Here is a 24,336-nt window from a genome sequence, read left to right as displayed (position 1 = left end):
TCCATTCCAGTCAGCATCTCCCAGCAACTATAATGTTAATGGTATAAACGCTGAATTTTACTACTGGGTTTAAGTAAATTTGTAATTAGAATAAAGGGGCAGGGGAAGTTTAAAAAGATGGATTTGTATTCTGTGGTTATTTCATCTGGCTGAATGATAAAGATATAAAATATTGTATGTTTGTACTTTCACAAATGCTAGAAAGATAATATCACTTAGGAAAAACTGCAAAATAAAAAGTTAATGATAGTGATTCTGGTGGGGGTGGAGGTGGAAGAAGATATAGAGGGTATAAATGGTAATGGAAAAAATACAATAAAAAATAAAATGTTTTAAAAAGGGAAAACAAGTGAGATATAACCTTACTGCTGGTGAAGGGAATGGAATTTAAACTGTTTAAGTATTGAAAACAGGATAAATCTCTGTAATGAATGGTATTTACTACTATTTTTACATATTGATGTCTACGAGAAAAAAGAGACAACATGAAAACAAAGAAAATCTGCAGCTAGCAATGTACTTTTGGAGTTTTAAAAAAGCAACTTTAGTTGCTACCAAGCTCTTTTGAAATCAGATGTCTGACCTTTAGAGGTCAATGATCTTCCAGCCTGAAGTGCATGTTTTTGAGTGGATCAATCTGGACTCTAAGAATGACAAGATAAAAGAGGCTTCAAAAAGTCTTGCCACTTTGACTTGGAACATGACTGTCTGTTTTGCCACATGTTGGCTTTGCTGACTCTGAAGAAAAGTCACTGGCTTTTTTGGAATTCTGAATTCACAGACCCTAATTACCTGGATCTGAATTTAAGCTGCAATCCAATAATGTCTGGTACTGGGCTATTTAAACCTCAATACAAACTGTACTGAGCTACAACAGACATATGCTCAATGAACATGACTCTGATTTGAGGACTGCTGAAGATTTAAGACATTCTGTGGAGCCATAAACTGAAAACATCACACATTCTGGTTGGACCATTTGAATCTCTTGCAATACCCACAGGAAAGGGCTTATTCTCTGATGGGCCATCTGAAGTCAAGCTGTAGCTTAGTTCAATGTATCTGATACAGAGACTAAGTACACTCCTAACTTGTGGTTACAGACAAAAGCTACAGGATGGGAGAGAGCATTCTACTCACTCTCACAGACTGGACTCTCAATCCCTCTTATGGATCTCTCACTGCTATAGACCTGTATTCAACTTTCTGGATTAGTTGCAGTTTTCAACAATATATTAATAACCTGCCTCAATTTCTCTTATAGTCACCTCACCCCTCCTTATACACACACCTTAGTAAGATAATTTGATTATTAAACACAGCTGTCTTCAGAGGAACTGATTTTTTCCAGATTGCTCATGAAGGAAGTGATCAGGGCAAAAGGGGTGTGAGGTGACATAAACCTATTTTGAAAGTTTTTGAAAGTTTGGGATTTCATCCAGACCAATTCCTAAACATGATTATGTCTTCCTAGTTAGATTGTACAAAAATGTCTTTCTGTACAAATGCTTTTGTTCCTCTTACAGGTCTGGATAATTGAGGAAAAAGTGAATAGTTTTCATTACTGAATTGGACATACTGAGGGAGAGAAAATGAAACCCGGCATCAGGGGAAGAGAAAAACATTAGCAATTTTTGTTTTTCATAACTATTCTTAAAGGCTTTCCCTTCTTCCTGAAAAAACAAAAACAAAACTCCTGGTGTTGACTTTCCACACTGCTGTGATTGCTTTGAATTTAGACTGACTGCCAAGCTTCCAATCACACGTCCGGTGCTGAGACAGCAGGGAGCAGCCCCACGCCTACACTTTTCACACAGATCATCCGCACTAGTGAGGCAAATGAACTGTGTAACGGATAAATGTAACTGTTTGGAATTAATTGCCTTCAGACAGTCCACCTGAAATCAAGGCCTGAAATGAAGTACTGGATTAGGAACTCTACAGAGAGAGGTCCCATGAAAGGAGAGAGCACACTGGGCGGGGGGTGGGGGGGAGGCTTCTAAACCTCTACTACCTGACCAATATATATATGTCTTGCCTGGGGTACCCTAACAGTTGTAAACTATTGTTTCCGATTGTTAAACTATGTATACCTTCTGAGACTGTATTTCCTGTGTACACTATTATGACACTGCTTGAACCCTGGAAAGTGTTCAGGTCTGCTTTGGTTTATCAGCCAGAGTTATACTTTGCCTAAACTGATACTTCAGGTCATGTACAGGTCCATAGAGAAACTAAGGGAGAAAGCCACCTAGTTTTCTAAGATAAGCCTCATCATTAATGGCTTTTATTTTAACTAGCTAAATCCAGGACCTCTAAAAGGTCTGCGATCAATACTATGGGTTGGTCTTGCCTTGCTGTATGAAGTCCTACTGCTAATAGTTTTGCTGTAAGAACATTTGGCCAATGGCCATGAATTAACACAACAGACCTAGGATTGTTTTCCTTAGAAAAGCTTTGTTGCCCTAGGCTGGCATCTGAGAACCTGAATGGTCCACAGTTCCCTACACTGATATTAACCTTTCCTGAAATGATGAGAATAGCTAACTGTGCCTAATAATCTGTATAAACAGTATGGTTTACACTAAACACCTGCTCTCTTTTTCTGAGGGTCTGAAATTTTGGTATATGACAGGCAGATGCTGCCTATGTGACTAGCCTCCAATAGAAACCCCGGGTACTGAGTTTCCAATGAGCTTCCCTGGTAGACAACACATCACGTATGTTGTCAGTCTTGTTGCTGGGGAAATTATGTGCCCCATGTGACTCTACTGGGAGAGTACCCCTAGCAGTTTGTGCCTGTTTTTCCTCACACTTCACCCCAAGTGCCTTTTCCCCTTTGTTGATTTGCATTTGTATCCTTTTGCTGTAATATATCATAGCTGTGAAAATGTCCTATGAGTTCTCCTTGCAAATCACTGAAACTATGGGTGGTCCTGGGGACCCCCAACAAAAGTAGTAACAATTTTAAACAAATAAACAGATCAACCTAGAGTAAACATTACATTTGGATACAGAAATGCATCACCAAAATTTCTTTTGTTAACAAAAAGTTAGAATTAATGGATTACTTACGAAAACAGATCAAACCACTGCTGTTTTGTAACAGATTCCTGGCGTAAAAGCTTCAAAACAATTGGACGCATGAAATCCCATTTGTCTTCAAACTGAAGGGATCCTTTATTCTTTTGATAAAAAAGAAAAGGATAAACAATATTTTAATTTAAATGCAGTTAAATCAAAGCTGTTATTTTCACCTTTTAAGAGATAACAAAGGAACTGTAAAAGAATCAGGTTTTCATAGTGGAATCCCTCTAAACTTAATCTGGTATCGAGGAATCACAGAAAGATAATAATAAAAAAAAAGATCAATTGTCAAACGGTATAGTAAAGAATTTGACCTTGTCCAAAGTGAAGGTCTTTGCCCTTGGCTTCTAGTAGATAATCTCTGGGCCCTTGGTAACTTGGAGACCTTAGGACGTATTGGGTAATCTAACAATGTGATTTAGGGAGGGAATTTATGATACCCATGTAGTCTTGAGCAGTGGAAAAACACGTCTCAATAGGTCAGTACTAAATCAAGTGGAGAATATTTTGAAGGTGACTGAAGTTTAAACATCTAAGAATAAATACACAATTTTTTCTTTCTCATATACGCACCATCACACACTGAGGCAAAGAGAACTAAGACATGACTTCATGGGAGAGGACAAGGGAAGCTCTATGTTCGAAACCCAACTGGACTTTGCCCTATGTGTCTCTTCCTTTGGCTCATCTTAATCTTTCCTTCCGTCCCTCCCTTCCTCCCTCCCTCTCTTTCTTTCTTTCACTTTTTAAAAACATATTTTATGTATTTTTTTAGAGAAAAGGGAAGAGAGGAAGAAAGAGAGGGAGAGTAACATCAATGTGTGAGAAAGAAACATCGACTGTTTGCCTCTCGCATGCCTCCGACTGGGGACCTGGCCCACAACCCAGACATGTATGTACCCTGACCAGGAATCAAACTGGTAACCCTTTGGTTTGCAGCCCAGCACTCAATCCACTGAGCCACACCAGCCAGAGTCTTAAAGTTTCCTTTCCTTGTAATAAACCATAACCAAGAGTAGAGCAACTCAGAGTAAGAGCTGAGTTTTTCTAATGAATTATGAAACCTAATGTTGGTTTTGGGAACCCCCAAACATGCAGCTGATGTGAAAAGTGAAGGTGGTTTTGTGTGTGGAGAATATGGCCTCTAATTTTATTGTTGACCTAAACTTCTTAAAAAAGTACATTTAAAATCTATACACACTCTGAAAACTGAGACCAAAATAAAAACAAAAAGAAAACAACCATGAAGATAGCCATTTTATTTTAGAATGCTAAGAAGACACTGATTAATACCAACAAGATGTGAAGAGAAGAAATGGAAACTCTAGACCAATCTAAATAAAGAACATAGATACAAAAATCTTAAATAAATAGTGAATTAAACAAGGGGCATATCAACAGAATGATACCTCATAATCATACATGATTTATCCCAGGAATGTGAATATTAGAAAATATTCAATATTCAATATTAGAAAAAAATAAATCCTTATGTCACTAAAAAGAGAGACTCCAAATGTATTAGTCATTAATACTGCTTTCATTTAAGTCAAATATAGCCATGTGCCTTGCTTTTGCCAATAATTTTGAACAAAAATCATGAATTTTCTAATATACCAGTATCACACACCCCTAAGAAACTCATTCTTTTCACTGTGAATGTTGTCGAGGGTGTTGCTCACTTGAATGAGAGAGGGTTCACACTCTGCATGGAATCTATGAACTCCCCAAAATTATAAACCCAGAAGCAGTTTTTAAACATATAGTCTGATGGGGACCTACATCAGAATCACCTAGGATGGGGGTACACATACAGATTTCTGAAATCTACCTCACACCTGCTGGATCGCAATCTCTTGAGGTGAGTTTAAAATTTGCATGTTTAGCATATTCATGTACGTAAAAGTATGTAAAAATGTTAGAGTGTTCTGCCCTGGCTGGTGTGGCTCAGTAGACTGAGCGCTGGCCTGCAAACCAAAGGGTCACCAGTTCCATTCCCAGTTAGGGCACTTGCCTAGGTTGTGGGCCAGGTCCGCCATAGGGGGGTTCTTGAGAGGCAACCACATAGTGATGTTTCTCTCCCTCTCTTTCTCCCTCCCTTCCTCTCTCTAAAAATAAATAAACAAAATCTTTTTTAAAAATGCTAAGAGGGTTTATGACTGCAAAAAGGCTAGGGACCACTAATATTAAATGATTGTGAAAGCAAGTGATGCTTCTTACATTTACAAACACAGTTGATCCTAAAGTTACTGTACTGTCTTGTCCCAGGTACCTACTTTTATCACAGAGCATTTTTGTTAAAGACTCACAGAAGATATTCATTCAAAATGTAATACCAGGATTAGCTCTGCTTCTTCCCAGATTAACTAGTTTGTTTTTACCTTTTGTAAGTTGGCTAATGAAAAATTCAGTCAGATTTGTGATCCTGTGGCATACATTTTGTGTACTAATCTTTTTGTACTGTCATTCTTTTCCTATAACCCTCATTTCTTCATGTACTCTTCCCTCTGAGGAAAAGAGGTACAAACAAATATGAAAGAATAGAAAGCACACGCAAATCTGTTCTTCCCTATGACATGGAGAATCATAATTTCCTCTTCATAAAGGGATACTTTATAATGTCAATTAAGTCTATCTCCATAAGCAACTTTGGCAATTTATAAAATTAAACATAGTATAAATCCTACAATTAAAAATCAGAAAGGTACAGAGGACTAGAGTAAACAGGTTATTTGAGGTAAATTAAGTAGTGGTTAGGCTCTGGAATAAGTTATGTCAAAATAACACATTTTGGTTATCCTGTTTTATGAACAAACAAGATTAACTACAGAAATATTTCCCCCTAATAGTCAATTAAAGAAGAAATTTAATAATTAAATGCTTTCTATTAAACTTTTACAATAGATTCCAAAAAATGATATTCAAAAAGTTCTTTGACCTATTCTCTGAAATTGAAGAGCATATCATTGTCATAACTATGCAGCAGGACACTAAACCTACTACCTACAAAACTACCTACTGCCTTATTAAGTGTAGGGACCTTCAAATTATGAACCATGATTTATCAATGTTTCTAATGGTTAAATAAAGGCTGCTTCATCTCTATTAATGTACTACAAAGTATCTGCTTTAATTCTTTCATTATTACTCACAACAGCAATTACATTAGTACTTAGAGCTCACCAACTGCTAGTTAGTCTTGGATTATCTCACCCACTGGCTCTTCTCTGCTGAGAGGATTTCAACATTTGCCATACTCCTGCCCCTCTATCATGCACTTCTTACGGCACAATTAATTCTTTCACAGGTACTCTTTACACACAAATGGGCCATGGGGAAGCCAATGGGAGTTGGCCAGGGAAAATATGTGGGGGAAGAGTACTGCAGGCAGAGAAAGCAGCCATTGCAAAGACCCTAATCCAAACACAGAAGGATGTCTGACATACTCAGAGTAGAGCAAACTAAGGACAGAGGAAAGCACCGATGAGGTCAGAAAAATAGAGGGTTGGATCTTGCATGGCTTTGAAGGCCATTACAAAGACTTTGGCTTCAGTAAGAGAGATGGGGAACCATTAAAAAATTTTGAAGAAATGACAGGATCTGATTTCCATTTTAACATCTCCCTGATTGCTGTGTTAAGAATACATCACAAAGGGCAAGGGTTAAAGCTGAGTGTTGGGTTAGGAGTCAAGGTGAGAGACGATAATGTCTTGGGCCAAGGTAGTAGAAATGGAGGTAGTGAGTAGTAGTTAGATTTTATGTTTTAAAGGTGGCACTAACAGGGTTTCCTGACAGTGTGCATGCAAGAGGAGATAAAGAAATAAAGCATGTCTCCAAGGCTTTTGTCTAATAAACTTAATTTGTACATTGCGACCCAGAAAGTGGAGGCCACCCCAGTGGTCCAGCCCACATCATAAATCTAAACCTAAGTGAACCTGCACATATGGAAAATGCCTCACTGTCAAGCAAACCTAATGCTGATTACAATCCTCCAACACAGCTAGCTAGCTAACCTTAACTAAAAAAATAGGGCCTGCTAGCCTTATAAGGAAATCCCTGACCTCCTAGCCAACCGGGCCCTGTTTCCATGCTGCCTCTTCTAACATTCTATAACATTCACTCTTGCTCAAAATTCCTCAGGAAAAATGCTCCAATGATTGTTACACACTGTCTTCCCCCAAACCATGACTCTTTCTCCTTGATTAAAGGACACCAAACCAATTACTAAATTGTTTTAGTTTTGTGATTTGACACGTCCGAGAAATGTGATTTGGTGTTGCGATCAATTGGAATGGAAAAACTGCAGATGTAACAGTCTTAAGAAGGAAAGCTCAGGAATTTGGTTTCAGACATGTTGCATTTCGATGTATCTATTAAACAGCCATTTGAAGACACTGAATACTCAATTTGATACGTAAATCTAGAATTTAAAAGAAAGATATGATCAGGAAATATAAATTTGAGTCATCAGAGTACAGATAGATGGGTTTTAAAACTTGACAATGAATAAGATCACTAAGGAAGTGAATATAAGACGACAACCCAGGCCCAGTCCTTAAGTATCCAACATTAAGAAGTAGGGAAAAGAGTGAGAACTATGAAAGAAGACAGAGCAACCAGAGAAATGTGATTTGGCATTGCCATCTGAGAGAGGTGGCAAGACAATCTAGAGTATGGCATTCTGATCCTGGCCAGGTGGCTCAGTTGATTGGAGCGTCATCCCCAACACCAAAAGGTTGCATGTTTGATTCCCAGTCAGTACACATGCCTATGTTGTGGGTTCAGTTCCCACATCGGGGCATGTACAGAAGGTAACTGATTAGACAAAGGACAAGTTGCTCAACATCACTAATCATCAGAGAAATACAAATCAAAACCACAATGAGAGACCACCTCACACCTGTCAGAATGGCTATCATCAATAAATCAACAAGTGTTGGCAAGGATGTGGAGAAAAGAAAACCCTTGTGCATTGCCGGTGGGGATGCAGATAGGTGCAAATACTATGAAGAATATTGTGAAGGTTCCTCAAAAAATTAGAAATGGAACTATCTCATGATCCAGCAATTCCACTTGTGGGAATATATCTGAAGAGACCCAAAACATTAATTAGAAAGAATATATGCACCCCAATGTTCACTGCAGCATTATTTACAATAGCCAAGATTTGGAAGCAACCCAGGTGACAATCAATAAATGAGTGGATAAAAAAGCTGTGGTAAAAAAAAAAAATTGGTACATACACACAATGGATTACTCAGCTGTAAAAAATGGAATCTTATCTTTTCAGCCCTCAAAACAAAACTAACAATGTCTGGCATCCAATAAAAAATTACCAGCTAGGCAAAAAGGCAGAAAAATATAACCTATCAAGAGAAAAACCCGTCAACAGAAACTCACCCAGAAATGACATTGATAGTTTTATTAGACAAAAATGTTAAACCAGCTATTATAAATATAATCCCCCATTCAAGAAGATAGAAGAAAGCATGATCATAGAAACAAAAGATTTTAAAAATGAGTATCAGTGAGCTATGGGACAACATCAGTGACCTAACCAACACATATTTGGTAAGAGACTTGAGGGGAAATGGTGGTACCGGTAAACACAGTATTTGCCTCCTCCACAACCACATCAAAATTACAACTAAACTGCAAAACCACCACTGTTCAGAACTGCCTGAAACCGAGCTGAATGGAAGTCCTACAACTAGGGAATTAAAGAAGTCAAATGGAGACTGATAGGAGGAGCAGAGAGGCAGAACAGTCTGGTCCCACACCCATGTGTGGCAAGTAAAAATTGGGAGGGATATCTTGGCTGCAGACATTCCTCCTGAGGAGTGGGGTCCTAGCCAGGCCTCTCCATTCCAGGGTTCTAGTGCCAGAAAGAGAAGTCCCTGTAATTTCTGGCTGTAAGAACCAGTGGGGATGACTGAAGCTACTGGAGTCCCAGGCAGTTCCCTTAAAGGGCCCATGCACAGATTTACCCAGACTCACTCCCCCTCAGTTCTAGCACTGGGGCAGCAGCCCCAGGGACATGCAGGGAGGAAGTGAATTGCTGACATCAGGGCAAGTGCTGGAGGGCAGCTTTCTCCTAGACAGAAGTGATGGCAGGGGCCATCGCTCCTTTTCTGAGCCCTCACCCCAACTGTATCTGAGACTCCATCAACCTGCCTCATACTCTTTACCCGACCCTGGTGTTTCCTGAGGCCCTGCTCCATTCAACTTACAGCCCCATCCAAGCTGTTTCCAGTTGCTTTTCCATACAAAAGGCCTTTCACAGTTCATGTTTCAGATTTGCCTAAAATCTCTTAAACGAGCAACATCTGGTGACAGCTGACTTTGTACTGTACCTCCAGGGAAGCCCTAGAGTCAGTGCATCCAGTGGACAGCTTCAGATGATATTGAAGCACCACCACCCAACCACCTCCATAAGTGAAACCTCAAGAGGCAGACTCCACAGGCACCAAGGCCCTGATGAAGTAAGTCCTGCTTTGTGGGGTGAGCCCCTGCACAGCTGATCATCTCTGGTGGTCGGAGGTCGCAGCCAGTTCTTGAAGCTGATCAGCCTCGGGGTAAATCCCTACCATTGACATGTCAACATCAAAGCTCAACTACAACAGAACGGTATACACAGGCCACACATGGGGCTCACCTGAAGTATCCAGCGTGGGTAATCACAGAGGCTGTGGCACTGGACCCTACAGAACACCTACTACATTAAGCCACTGTACCAATCCTGAGAGACAGCAACTCTACCTAATACATAGAAACAAACACAGGGCAGCTGCCAAAATGAGACAGAGAAAAATGTCCCAAATGAAACAATAAAACAAACCTCCAGAAAAAGAACTAAACAAAATGGAACAAGCAATCTATTATATGCAGAGTTCAAAACACTGGTTATAAAGATGCTCAACAAACTTAGTGAGAACATTAACATAAAAAAGGACCAGTCAGAAATGAAGGACACACTAACTGAAGTGAAGAATAGTTTACAAGTAATCAATGGTAGAGTAGATGAAGTGACAATCAAATTAGCAATTTGGAATATATGGAAGCAAAAAACACCCAATCAGAATGGCAAAAAGAAAAAAGAATCCAAAAATAATGAGAATATTTTAAGGAGCCTCTGGGACAAATTCAAGCATACCAACATTGACATCATGGAGTTGCCAGAAGGAGAAGAAAGTGAGCAAGAAATCGAAAACCTATTTGAAAAAATAATGACTTCCCTAACGTGTTGAAAGATATAGGCACACAAGTCCAGGAAGTGCAGGCAGTCCTAAAGAAGATGAATTCAAAGAGGCCCACACCAAGATACATCACAATTAAAATGCCAAAGGTTAAAGGTAGAGAGAATCTTAAAAACAGCAAGAGAAAAACAGTTAGTTATCTACAAGGGAGCTCCCATAAGTCTGTCAGCCGATTTTTCAACAGAAACTTGGCAGGCCAGAGAGACTGGCACAAAATATTCGAACTGGTAAAAAGTAAGGACCTGCAATCAAGATTACTCTACTCATCAGGGCTATCATTTAGAATCAAAGGACAGATAAAGAGCTTCCCAGACAAGAAAAAGCTAAAGGACTACATCACCAACGAGCTGGTATTACATGACATGTTAAAGGGTCTTCTTTAAGAAGAAGACCAAAAAAAAAAAAAAAAAACAACTAAACTACGAACAATAAAATGGCAATAAATGCATACTATCAACAGTTGAAACTAAAAAACAAAATAAACTAATAAGCAGAACAGAAACAGACTCAGATAGAGAGGATATTTTGATGGCTGCCAGATGGGAGGGGGTGGGGGGTTATGGGCAAAAAAGATGAAGGGATTAACAAGTACAAATTGGTAGAACTGAATAGTCATGCAGATGTAAAGCACAACATAGGGAATATAGTCAATAATATTCTAATAACTACGTATGGTGTCAGATGGGTATGAAATGTATCAGGATGATCACTTAGTAAGTTATGTAATATCTAATGGGGTATACACCTGAAACTAATTTAATAATGTATGTCAACTGTGATTGAAAAATAATGATGACTTAATAATAAAAAACTCCACAGATCTAAGACAAACAGTAAAGTGTTAGTATCAATGAGCTGGAGGCCCTAGCAGAGTTAGATTACCAGAATAAGAACACTAGAGTTAGTTAAAAACATAGGAGGGGGTAATCAGAGTAGGATGCTTGATATTGAGGTTATAGAAGAGTGGAATTTTAAAAACTTTCTCATTATATTATTGTTTTGTTTAATCCTGGCGTATCCAACCTTTTGGTGTCTCTGTGCCACACTCAAAGAAAAGGAACTCCCTCAGACCACCTATTAAATACATTGTAACACATAATCACAAAAAGATCTCATAATGTTTTAAGTAAATTTACAATTTTGTGTTGGGCTACACTGACAGCCCTCCTGGGCTGCATACAGCCTGCAGGCCACAGGTTGGACCCTACTGGATTCCACAAGATGTTTTACTATTTCTTTCATTACAAATATATAGCATTTGTCTATTCTATACATGCAGTATCTGTGGTACAAAAGAGAATTTTCTTTTCTTTTTTAAAAATCTTCAAATAGTTTCCTTTATAATGCCACAGGTAGTTCAAATATCTGGTATCTGTAAATAAATTTTGAGTTATTTATATCCTCTCTCATTTAACTTCAGTATATGTAATTTTCAGTATAGATCATTCCATCATTTTGATCATTTTACTTTATAATATCTGATTGCTAAGTAGGTACCGGGTACTGTTCTAAATACATACAAGTATTAATTCATTTATTCTTCACAACTACCCTATGTATTAGATGATATTATCATTTTATACATGGAAAAAACTGTACATTTTAACCCTTAGATACATGGAGAATTATACTTGTCACTGGGACACAAATGAAAGGCCCTCAAGGAATTCACATTCTAGTACGATGCTTCTTAAATTGTAGTTCACAGACTCCTAAGAGTCCAGGATGTAATCTTGAGACTCAAAACTATAGAAATAAATTTTTAATTTTGTTTTTGTCCTTAAAAAGTTAAATAAAATATTAATACAAGTAGAGGGATGGATCATTCATATGACATAATAACCAAGACTAACCATTAAAAAAGTGACAAATTGTGCCCTGGCTGGTATGGCTCAGTGGACTGAGTGCCAGCCTGTGAAGCAACGGGTCTCTGGTTTGATTCCCAGTCAGGTTCGTATCCCAGGACCTGACCTGGGCTGTGGGCCAGGTCCCCCGTAAGGGGTGTGTGAAAGGCAACCACACACTGATGCTTCTCTCCCTATTTTCTCCCTCCCTTCTCCTTTAAAAATGAATAAATAAATAAATAATCTTTAAAAGTAAAAAATGAAAAATAAGAAAATGACAAATTGTATTATATTAAAATTAAGATCCTTTGTTCCTTAAAAGACACCATTAAAAGAGTGAAAAAAGCAATCCACAGGATGGAAAAAGATATTTCTAATACACATGCCCATGAAAGGCTCTTATCCAGATATGTAAAGGTTCCTAAAAATTAACAAGAAAGACAATTCAATTTAAGAACTGGTAAAACAGCCTTGGCTGGTGTGGCTCAGTGGATTGAGTGCTGGCCTGCAAACCAAAGGGTTGCTGGTTTGATTCCCAGTGAGGGCACATGCCTGGGTTGCGGGCCAAGTCCCCAGTTGGGGGCATGCAAGAGGCAATCACACATTGATATTTCTCTCCCTCTCTACCTTCCTTCCCTCCTTTCTAAAAATAAATAAAATATTTTTAAATAAATAAAAACTGGTAAAACATTTGAATAAACCCTTCATAAAAACAGTATCTAAATGGCCAATTACCATATGAAAAGGCACCCATCATCATCCATCATCAAGAAAAAACATATAAAAACCACAATGAAATATCACTACATACCACTGAAAAGGATAAAACAGCAAAGAACATCTATACCAACAATTAGAGAGAATTTAGAAAAATCAGAATTCTCAGAAAATTACTTAGCAGTGTCTACAAAAGCTAAACATATGTACAACATATAACCCAGTCATTTCATGTTTAGGTATACTTCCAACAGAGCTACATTACATACATCTGTCTACCAAAGAACCTGTAAAAGAAAGTACAGTGTCTTTATTCTCAATAATAAAAAACTGGAAACCACGCAAATGTCCATCAACAATAGGATGGAATAATTGTGGAATAGCCGTAACAGTGAAATAGGATAAAGCAACAAAAACTTAACATGTAGTAATATAGATGAACCTTACAGACACAATGTTGAGCAATGAAATCAGACATGAGTACATCCTATGTTCGTGAATAGGCAAAACACATCTATAGTTATTAGAAACCAGATCAGTGATTATCATGGGGAGGGAGTAGCAAGTTACAGACTGAGACAGATAAGAGAAGGCCTTTTGGGGTACTGTTCATATTCTACTAGCTATGGGTCTGATTATACAGGTATGTTTACCTTATGAAAAATGTATGTACATAGATCATAAATAGTCTACTTTAAAAATTGTCATGCTGCCGTTGTTTAAACCTTGAGTTTTTATAGTGTTATATTTAATTGGTAAGTCTAATTTTTAATTAATAAAGAATTTTGAGCTTAAGAAATGTACAGAGTTTCACATTTATACATATTAAGAATGTTACAATAGCTTCCTTCCTTCCATCCCTTCATTCCTCCTTCCTGAATAATTCAGTCCAAAAGCCAGATTTCTCTCACTGCCAGAGATGGAAGTTACATATATGAAAAGGGAAAAAGACAGAATTCAATTTATTGGAATTGGGGGGATTGGGGTGAACTCATGGCTTTCAATAACACAGATATAGAAATAAGTCTAGGCGTATGTATATGTGTTTGTGTTTGTATCCAAGTTCAGTCCACTGAGCGGGCCTGAAAGGATTGGTACCCCAATAGACATTTGCATGCCTAGCATCAAGATTTTGATTTCTCAATACTCTATTCCACAAAAGACTTCTTAGAGAATGTGCTCATTCCAAGGTTGGGGCAAGGATGATTCTGGAACACATTTTTGTGCCAGAAAGTAAGAAAGTATTCAATCTAAGCAAAATAAACGATAGTAACAATTTGTAACACATTAAATAAAATAATTCTTTGGATGATGGGAGAATGATAGCCACTGGCTACTGAAATAATTATATTTAACTTCTAGAAAGATCATCTATAAATTAATTGAAGGAAAAATCGAAAGGGAGTCTACAGGAAGCAATTGCAATAGTCCCCAAGGACAATAAATGATGAAACCCCAAATTGAGGCAATGCAACAGAAAGGTGCTAATGGTAAGATGGTCATGAAGCAGACTTTCTAAGAATAAAATTATAATTTAGCCACTTGCCAAATGTGTCACTTTCAGTAAGTTTTGTGCTCCAGTTTCATCTATATAAAATAGATATAATAAGCATGTATTTGAAAGGGTTGTTATGAGGATATATGTGTAACCTCCCTACACAACACTTTTTTCTTTGGTATAGGCTACCCTAAACAAGTGTTTGTTCTACCTATTTGATAATACAATAGAGGTCTTAGTAACTGACTTGAGTGAATGGTGGAGTCACTGACCCTAGAAGAAATGCCAGGGATGAATGGATTTGAGATGGATGGTTTAGGAGAAGAGATGAGTTCAGTTTTAGATGTACTGTCAGATAAAGCACTTATAACTCGTAGCCTTCATTTCTTTTTCCCTGTGTTCTCCCTTTCTCTATCTTTTAAATAAAAGTTTATATACTACTAAACTGCTTTTTACTTAGCGTCTCCCTCACAGGGCTGAGGGGAAAAAAAATCAATTTCAAGTTTCTCAGAAACAATTAGGAGAGAGGATGAAAACAGTATGAAAAAAAATGAAAGAAAAATAGATGAGCAAACGTTCAGCTCCCTTTCCCCGCCCTAATCAGTATTAAAAAATCAGAATGCCTTAATATAAGATGTTGGTTGCCCAGACCTAAATAAAATATATTCAGCTTTATCTGAAGAGTATTCCTTAATGAAAGAACCAGTGCTAAAACAGATTAACAAAAAGTCCCACAATCTCTTACCATGGTTGTCTAAAAGAAAAAACAAAAATAAAAACAAAAAAGCATGCATTTGAAAGAAAACTAATTACAGAAAAAATTAAACTTTTTTATAATGGGTTTGGACTATAGGGAGGTGTTATAGGCCAGTAATGAAAGACACTATACAGATTTTTCTGGAACATAGTATTACTTTAAAATATCTGCACACCTCTCATTGAAATTCAAGAGCGCTTTTTTGAACAATGAGTTCATCTACAACAATCCCATTTTATTTAATCCCAAGAAAAAGCAGACATATAATTGATTATGTGGAAAATTCAGGACCATGTTAAAAAATAGGAATGCTTAAATAAACACATAAAAGAAACAAAAACAGAAAAGTCCACTGGCTTGCAAAATGTTTTAAAGGTAACAGAACCATTTTTGAATGACTCACTTACTTTGAAACAAAAATACAAATAATGATTTATTAGTTTGCCTGAAGATGTCCAGAAATCCCTATATAACACAACATACCCCATCAGAGAGCAGACGCAATATTACTACAATATTATGTCAAATATTTCATTTAAGAGAAAATAAATAAAAGTAGCTATTATTCCTGTACATCATCTTGCTACATCTTTTTTTGTGATGACAGAAAAGCAAGAAGAGTTATGGTGAAAGGACAAGCTGAAGGCAAGACAAGAAATAATAATATGTATACAATAAATAGCAATTATTTTCTATCAGTTGCATTTTTTCATGCCCATGGTATTCTGACCACAACACAAGGAGTTTAGTTGTTTTATGATTTGGCTTTGTTCTAACCTGGCTGGTATGGCTCAGTGGACTGAGTGCTGGCCTGCCAACTAAGGGATAACGGGTTTGATTCCCAGTCACGGCACATGCCTGGGTTACAGGCTAGGTCCCCAGTTGGGAGTGTGCGAGAGGTAGCCAACTGCTCTATCTCTAACACATTGATGTTTCTCTCCTTCTCTTTCTTCCATTCTTCCCCTCTCTCTAAAAATAAATAAATAAAATCTTTTTTAAAAAAAGATTTGTCTTTGTTCCTTCTTTGAAGTTCCTAATCTATTGATTACTGATTATATCCAATGAAGACATTCTAATAATTTACAAAAGGAATCCAATTTGTATATTGTAGGTCTCTTATAAATTAAAGGTTAGCTATTTGAATGTGTGGGCTTATAAGCCACCAGTGCTCCCAGTTATGTGATTTTAAAACCACATTTGCAATCCCCATTAACCCAAAGAACCACAATCTACAGCATATATTTGAATCTTGCCAATTCTACGGCAGCCATACCACCCTTTTAAAGGTAATTTCTTAAATATGCCAATCTCACCACAGCACCTTAAGATCTTTGCCTAAAATGCAGATCATTCTGGTCTCAGCACCCCTGTCACCTCAGAGAGGACTTCCCAAATCAGTTTAAGAAATGTCCTTCTCCCTTTCTTCTCTGCATACGCAGAGCCAAGGCCTTGAGCTGGTAGGAGGGTTGACTTGACTTGCTATGAGACTGAAATTTTAATTCGGACTACACAAAACTTTTTAAGAAGATGAGAAATCTATGGGATCTGACTAAAATGTCATTAGTGCCAGGGAAGGAAAATTCAACAGAATATAGTTGAAAGCAATATTTAGGGGAAAAATAAGATTATTTTCTGTTGTAAATAAGTAAAATGGTGTCCCCATCTTCTGAACACTCTTGACTATATTTTCATCACAATCCTCATTGCTACAAAAACTACCCAATGTGTTACTTCTTTCTTTAACTTGTCATCTTTACTACTGCAACACTGACACTTAGAATACTATGCAGCACAGAGTCCAGTCTCACATATTAGTGGAATGAACTGCCCCCAGTTATAGAAATCAAACATCCTTGATATCACTTGTATGTACTCTATGATTTATGACCAATGTTTTAACCAGGGCTGTAACTTAACTTTTTTACAGAAGCTATCAGGCACCAATTTACTCTACCTACTATACTGAGGCAAGAGGCAGATGACTTTCTGTGACACAACTAAGTTCACCAGGACCCTAGCAAAAAAAATAATAAGAAATACTTGTTTTTATCTACCTCTCGTTCTCTACCCTTTCTCTCTGTCCCCCATATAGACATCTAATGTCCTGTTGATACCCTCCTGTAGTCTAAAATTCTCCTCTTCTAATTCACTGATAGATGGCTGAACTCTCAAAGTTCATCTTGAATTATAACTTCCTGTTAGTAGCTTTAATTAACACAAACCACCTTCAGATTATAGTAACTATGGGGTTGGCCCAAAAGTTCGTTCTGTTTTTTCCATAAGATGGCTCTAGTAGTACTTAGTTGTCTTTAACCTCCTTCGAAACAATTTTATTTTATTGTATTGTATTGTATTGTGACTGCTGTCATATCAGTGTGCATTTAAAAAACTTACCATAATTGGTGGATTTTTGCATAGCCATTTTAATATCGAAGATGGAAGAAAATAAGCAACATTTTTAACATATTATGCTTTATAACTTCAAGAAAGGTAAAAACGCAACTGAAATGCAGAAAAAGATTTGTGCAGTGAATGGAGAAGGTGCTGTGACTCACTGAAAGTGTCAAAAGTGGTTTGTGGAGTTTTGTGCTGGAGATTTCTTGCTGGATGATGCTCCACGGTCACGTAGGCCAGTTGAAGTTGTTAGCAATCAAATCAAGACATTAATTGAGAACACTCAATATTATACCATATAGGAAAAGGCTGACATACTCAAAATATCCAAATCAATAAAGTTATTGGTGAAAATGAAAAACGTGTCTTTTATTTTACAGAAAAAACTAAACAGACTTTTTGGCCCACCCAATACATGAGTTGTTCCCTTTTTTCATTCAGGTCTCACCTCAAATGCCATCTCCTTAGAAACCTTCCCTAATCATCCTATCAAAAATAATACCTATCACTCGCTATCCTTTACCATGATTATTTTTCTTCATAACATTTATCAAAACCTGACTTTACAGTACATATTTATTTACTTGTATGTTTATTGCCTCTCTCCCCCACAAAGATGTAAGTTATATTAAGGGCAAGAATTTGTCTGCCTATATTACCACTATCTAGTTGGAATTAGAAAATGCTAAATACTTGTTGAATGATTTTATTTTTCACAGACTTAAAGATTCCTGTTTGGTTTTAAGAAACATGGTTTTATTAACACAAATGCCCCTCATTCATGGCCACCCCACAAATCATACTTTGAATACACACAAAATAGAAGTAATGATGAGTAACATGAGTTATATGTAAGAGCCAATAAGAGATTGAGGGCTTAATAATATATATGTTCACATATTCTTTCAAATATTCCTCATTATGAAACTTTATTTCAAACTCCCTTGTCTAGCCTTAAAGACCTTTCACAATCTAATCTGACTTTCATTTGTATTCCTGTCTCCCATTGTTTCCCATATTCTGGGCTACTATGCTCCAAAGACTTCAAGGAGGACCATTCACGTAGACTGTAACACAACATGCACTCCTGCATGCACAACATGCATTGCAGCCATAACAATCTAGTCTCCCTTCCTGCCAAATTTTCTGCTAACCACCACTTACAAAAAGCCTATCCATTCTTCAAAATTCAGATCCAGTGCTTTCTCCATAAAACCTTCCTTGATCTTGCCCTGGCTGGATCATGGGGTTACTCCATGGATTGAGCGCTGACCTGAGAACCAAAGGGCTGCAGGTTCGATTCCCAGTCAGGGCGCATGCCTGGGTTATGGGCCAGGTCCCCAGCTGGGGTATGCAAGAGGCAACCATACATTGACATTTCTCTCCCTCTCTTTCACCCTCCCTTCCCCTCTCTCTAAAATAAATAAATAAATAAAATCTTAAAAAACAAAACAAGACGATACAGCATGTGGTAACACTCTTGAAATTCTTGCCTTAGAGCAAATCATTAGTACTCTTTAATCTCCTTTAGTATATGTTAAATTCCCAAATAGGCTGAACATTGTTTTACATATCTTTGTAAAGATATGTAAATGATGCCTTACACATGTGTCTAACAAAATTATTTCAATAATGAATAAATTCTACACAACTCTGAATCACTCCTTTGCACTAGATGGTTAAGGCATCAAAAAACTAATAAAGTCCCAGCATTAATGGGGCTCACAATCCAAAAAGGGAGATATGTAAACAGGTCCTGTAACTAATACGTAAAAGGCACAATGTAAGTGCTAGAAGGGACGGATGGCAGTGCTATAGTTGTGCAGAGTAGGCAACAATTAATTCCAATTGAGAGCACTAAAATGAAGAAGATATCTGGGCTGACTGTTAATGAATAAATAAGATTTTAACAGGAAAACCCTGAGGGGAGGAGGCATTCCTGACAGAAGAAACAGCAAAGATAAAGAGTCTTGAAGACTCTAGTAAGCAAGTGAACCAAAAAATAACAAGCCAGGAAGAGGGAGAGAGGGAAAGAGGGGGAGGGAAAGGGAAAAAGAGAGGAGAGAGGGAAGGAGAAAATATGAATATGAATGTGTTATTAGGGAGAAGGCCCAGCTGGAAGGATCTCAAAGAATTTGAACCATCAAAGGTATCTGAGCAGGAAAGTGATATGGTTAGTACTGTTTTGGTTCAGAGCTCAGGTCAGGATTAAGAGATAAAAATAGTGAAATCATGGGAGTTAAGGCTGTCCCAGAAAAAAAAAGTGCAAAGATAGAAAAAGGCTAAAAACTAAATCCTGAGAAATAATTATATTGGGGAGGAAAGGAGAAAAGAGGTGGGAGGTGAGTGAAAAACACAAGTTATCTGACAGAGAGAAGACCAAAGAGAAAATGTCATAAAAACCAAAAGGGAACCAGAGGTAGCAATCAACAATAAAAGAAGAGAGGATGAATGTCTGAGAAGGCTCTCATTTGACAATTGCGAGGCTACTAGAGCTCTTAAGACTAACAGTTTCAACATAATTTTGTGAGGGCAGGGAGACAGCCAGCTCACATTAAGTTAAGGGAAAAGGTGAAGAATTAGAAAGGAAGCAACTGGGGACTGCTTTTCTAAGAACTGTGAGAGTGAAGGGAAAAACAGCAAAATTTGAGGCCAAAGCACAGCACAGGTTAAGTTTCTATGAGGAGTTGCATGAACTTTTTTATCCCCACAGAAAAAAGGAGACTGAAACAAAATAACAGGAGACATACTGCTGAGTCCTGAGGGATGAATTGAAGGCAGAAAAAGTGGAAGAAGGAAATACAGGAGGTACCTTGGAAAGAGAACATAGGGGAAAGTAGAAAAACTTGTGGTATTTACCAAGGAAACTAAGGGCACTCCAAATAGCTGGATAAAGTAATGAGCAAAGAATTAAACAGGGTAATGATCAGCAAAATAAGATTAAACAATTGCTATTTGGAAAAGGATACTAAATTGGAAATTTAAAAAATGAGCACTGAAGGTCTTGATGATAATTGCAAAAGTAAAGGAACGGAAGAAAATGTTAAAACAAAAGTTAAAGTAGTAATATTAAAAAGTTATAAACTCCTCGAAGCAACTGATAATTGTACATCAAAATGTATAACGCAAATCTTTGTATTATCCAAAATATTTCCAAAATCCAGCAATAGTCTACTTGTTTTAAATAGAGAATACAATTGTATTATTAAAATCAAATCCCAATATTTAAAAAAGTAGGTGGTTTTTCTTGCCTTGAGTTCTGACTTCTAAGTTTCATGTCAAAATTTTGAATCTTAACTTTCATAACATGAACTATCCCCCTTTGGATCATCCACAAATTCAATAAATTTAACTTAATCAAAAAGAGGAACAGGACATTTTCCTTCAGTAAGACACCAAAGGCCTCCCTTCAGGGTTGATGATAATCAGGATTGTTTAACTAATAATGAATGAAATTCTAACTATATTCACATCTAGCCTCCATCATTCTCTTTTGGCCATAGGACATGATAACTCTGTCAAACATGCTCTGGTGAAATCTAACTGCACAATGTCTAAACCATTTTTCTAATGAACCATTCTATTAATTCTCACAAACAAACAAACAAACAAACAAACAAAGGAAATGAGACTAATCTGGCCACACCCTAGCCAGCTCCATCTCTATTCAAGGTACCACCAGCTTTGAATTTAAATGATCCTATAATTTATGTTATGGTTCTATCCTGACAGGATCATACTACATTTCTCCAAGGAAGACAAACTTCCCACTTTTTAATTAGCTATTCCTAAATGTATGAACAAGCTCCCCTCTCCAAATAAGGAAAAAAAGAGAGTTTTCTGGCCAATTTAAATATGTCAACTTTTGGTGATACAGATAAAAATCTCAAATGGCCTTCTATAGTGTCCATTACATTACATTAGTTGCACATATTTAAAATCACATGCTATATAAAATAATATTTATAAATTCATTTCCCCCCTTTCAACATTTTTATTGAAATTTTCCCAGTTTATCTTTGGCATGTCTTCACGTTGCCTAGAATGATTGAGTCATTTACCAGTTTTTTTAACATTGTTTCCTTCCTTTTATTTATAAAAGTTGTTTGAGTTACAGAATTTTTAAATCCTTGTTATTTTTTTAACCTAAATACTAACTGCTCATTTTCTATATACTCAGGCAATTTTTTCATTCTATAGGTGTGTGCTGTAGATGTAGATTCATAACCTCTACAAGGTAAGCACTTACTAATGTTGACGGAAGTACTTCAGACTTCTATCTCCTCCAGTCAATGCTTCACAAGGCTTTGTATGGGGTAAAATAAAGTGACTCACTCTTTTCCAAGAGATAATTTTTGGGGAGACAAAGACCCTGCTGTATATGCAGGTAATCAAGTCAAAAATTCACAAAGATTTAGGAACCCAATCTTTAACACATTTCAATTAATTAACAAGCTATTGCTTATGTTGCATGTGGATGCATTAACAGGAGTCTTTAGAAGTCAAACAAATTTTTTTTCTAAACTATTAGAACTTTGCTATACTCTTACAAAAGAAGAGTAGAGTATGACAAGCTACTCAATTCCCATGAATTATTTTTCGTAGAGAAACAGCAAGAGTAGTAATTCCGGTAATTTATGTGTATTGCTCAAGAATTAAGTGCCTGTCACTGTTTTAAGCATTTTACACTCATTAACTCAACCTTCACAATGCTCCTATGAAACAGGCGCCATTAATAATTTCACTTTATTGATGGGAAACCAGGCAAAGAGGTTAAGAAACCTGCCCAACCAAAGTCATACAGCTTTTAACCAGCCAAAATCAGTCTCGTTCTAGGCCCCTCCCCCCTTTAAAAGAAGATACATTATCTCTTAAGCTAGTAAAAATAGGTCTACATTTTAAGACAGTCCCATCTATCATACAGTTAATGTAAATAGTCTAGAGAAGACATGACAGAGGTTTCAGTATATGTTCATGTATTTTCTATTCAATTATTTTCTATTACCATCCACACTGCCTAAAGGCATAAATGATGGTTTGAGTTAGGAGTACTTCATCCTTTGTATTTAGGTTCCCGGAGCTAATCAGACCCCCATTTCAGTAAATACTTTTAAGGTAAAACGTTCCTACTATAAACACAAGCATAGAATAAGCAAACTAGTGCCCTGTCTTCCTCATTCTCCTCTCTACATTTTAACTGATGATAGAGAACGTGCCCCTCTGGGCCTAGATCTCCTTTGCTATCCCAAATATATAAAACTAACTTTAAACCGTTTTTCCTGGATACGGTAACTTTCCTAAGCCCTGAAACTAGGGTAGCACTTCCTCAGCACTCAACTGGTTGTGTGCTGTAATGGGTTTGTTTCCCAAGGAAAAATGGGTAAAATAGGAACTGAAGAATGGGAGAATAGTAGACAGGAAAGTACAGCGTGCAGAACAGGGAGTGGAGTGGAGTGGAAGGCACTCTGTCTGACATGGAATTCCGTGCAGAATGAGAACAGAAATTGAAGAGGCGGGGATAGTCATGAAACCAACATTAGGCAGCATTTTCTTGGATTTTCCTTTTATGCGTCTTAGATTCTCATTTCGGAAATAACTGAAACCCTCAGAGTAGCAACCGCTTAGTAAGTCAGGACACATGCACAACCTTTCCTCTCCTGCCCGAGGCCAGAACTGGTCCCTTGCAAGCATCGCTCCCCGTCGGACCGCAACCGGGCCTTTCTCACACCGGTCAATCCGCTGGAGGGACAACCAGAGCCTCTCGACCCCAAGGCCAGAGACCCGCGTTCCGGTCCTCAGCGGCAGCCTCCCTGGCTTCCCTTCCGGTAGACAACTGCCATATTTCCCTCCTGAACCTGAACCGAGTCTTTCCTGAAGAGCTGAACCCAGCGGTCACGGATTAAAAACCAAGCTGGACTGAGGGTTTTACCTTTAACAGATTGGACGTCGCCATGTTCCTTCAACTTAGAATCTCGCGAGACGACGCGAGATTTCGTGGCGCTCGAGACCAGGCCACAACTGGAGGCCGGAATTCCCACCAGGTCCGACGGGCCCACCGGCCGCACCGGGGGTGTGTTGGGAGGCGGGGCGGCGTGCCGACAGCGCTGACCTCGTCCCAAGTACCTGGAGCTTTCTCTCTTTCTCCCTACATGGTCACCGGAGCTTCTCCACACGGAAGAGCTCATGCAAACGCTCAGGGAGCTGGCTACGGCGAATGGTGAGAAGGTAACGGGAGCCGACCTGAGTTCGAAGAGGAAGCATCGATTCTACGAGCTTCCTCACTTCTTCGGATTAGCCTTTGTGGTTGCGCCCGCAGCGGCCACCGGCAACGAATTTAGCTCGGCTTAGACCCGGCAGCTCAGGTTCCACGGCTGCATCACGTGACGCGGCGGGCGGGGGCGCGCTCGGGAGCGAGCGTGGGAGCCTGGATGTCTTGGTCTGCAGGGAGGCAGCGGAGGGGCGGGAGCGCGCCCTCTGCTGGCGGGACCACACATCTTTCCTCAGCCCGCGCGACAAATCCAGGGACTCGGTTTTTAGGGCGGTCTAATGAAATGTTTGCAACAGCTATCTTGAATGAGAGCTGGTACATGAAAGCCACCCAATAAATATTTGTTGAATGAATACATGAATGAATGAATGCACAAAAGTATTGACTACTCTATTAAAGAGGGACTGGCACGAGCCCTGGGCCCTGACCGGTGTGGCTCAGTTGGTTGACTGTGTCGTTCAGAGGGAAAGGTTGCTGGTTGGATCCTGGGTCAGGGAACATGCCTGGGTTGCTGA

At 38.1% G+C, this 24,336-nt stretch overlaps 1 protein-coding gene across 1 annotated transcript in view; it reads right to left on the bottom strand.

The window, feature by feature from the left end:
- The window catches only part of CUL5 (cullin 5), a 100,865-nt gene extending 76,902 nt beyond the window's left edge, over window positions 1-23,963 (bottom strand). The window contains exons 1-2 of the mRNA XM_054592421.1: window positions 23,483-23,963; window positions 3,076-3,185 (exon numbers count right to left, since the gene is read on the bottom strand). Coding sequence (XP_054448396.1) covers window positions 3,076-3,185; window positions 23,483-23,506 — 134 coding nt within the window. The 5' untranslated portion in view covers window positions 23,507-23,963. The remainder of the gene's footprint in view (window positions 1-3,075; window positions 3,186-23,482) is intronic.
- Window positions 23,964-24,336: the final 373 nt, after the last annotated feature.

This window comes from Pteronotus mesoamericanus, unplaced genomic scaffold (assembly GCF_021234165.1).
Source record: "Pteronotus mesoamericanus isolate MK-2021 breed Mesoamerican mustached bat unplaced genomic scaffold, CSHL_Meso_final scaffold_36, whole genome shotgun sequence".
In the NCBI taxonomy this organism is placed as follows: Eukaryota; Metazoa; Chordata; class Mammalia; order Chiroptera; family Mormoopidae; genus Pteronotus; species Pteronotus mesoamericanus.
Note: the sequence above shows the minus strand (reverse complement) of the source record. Positions and strands in the feature narration are given on the sequence as shown.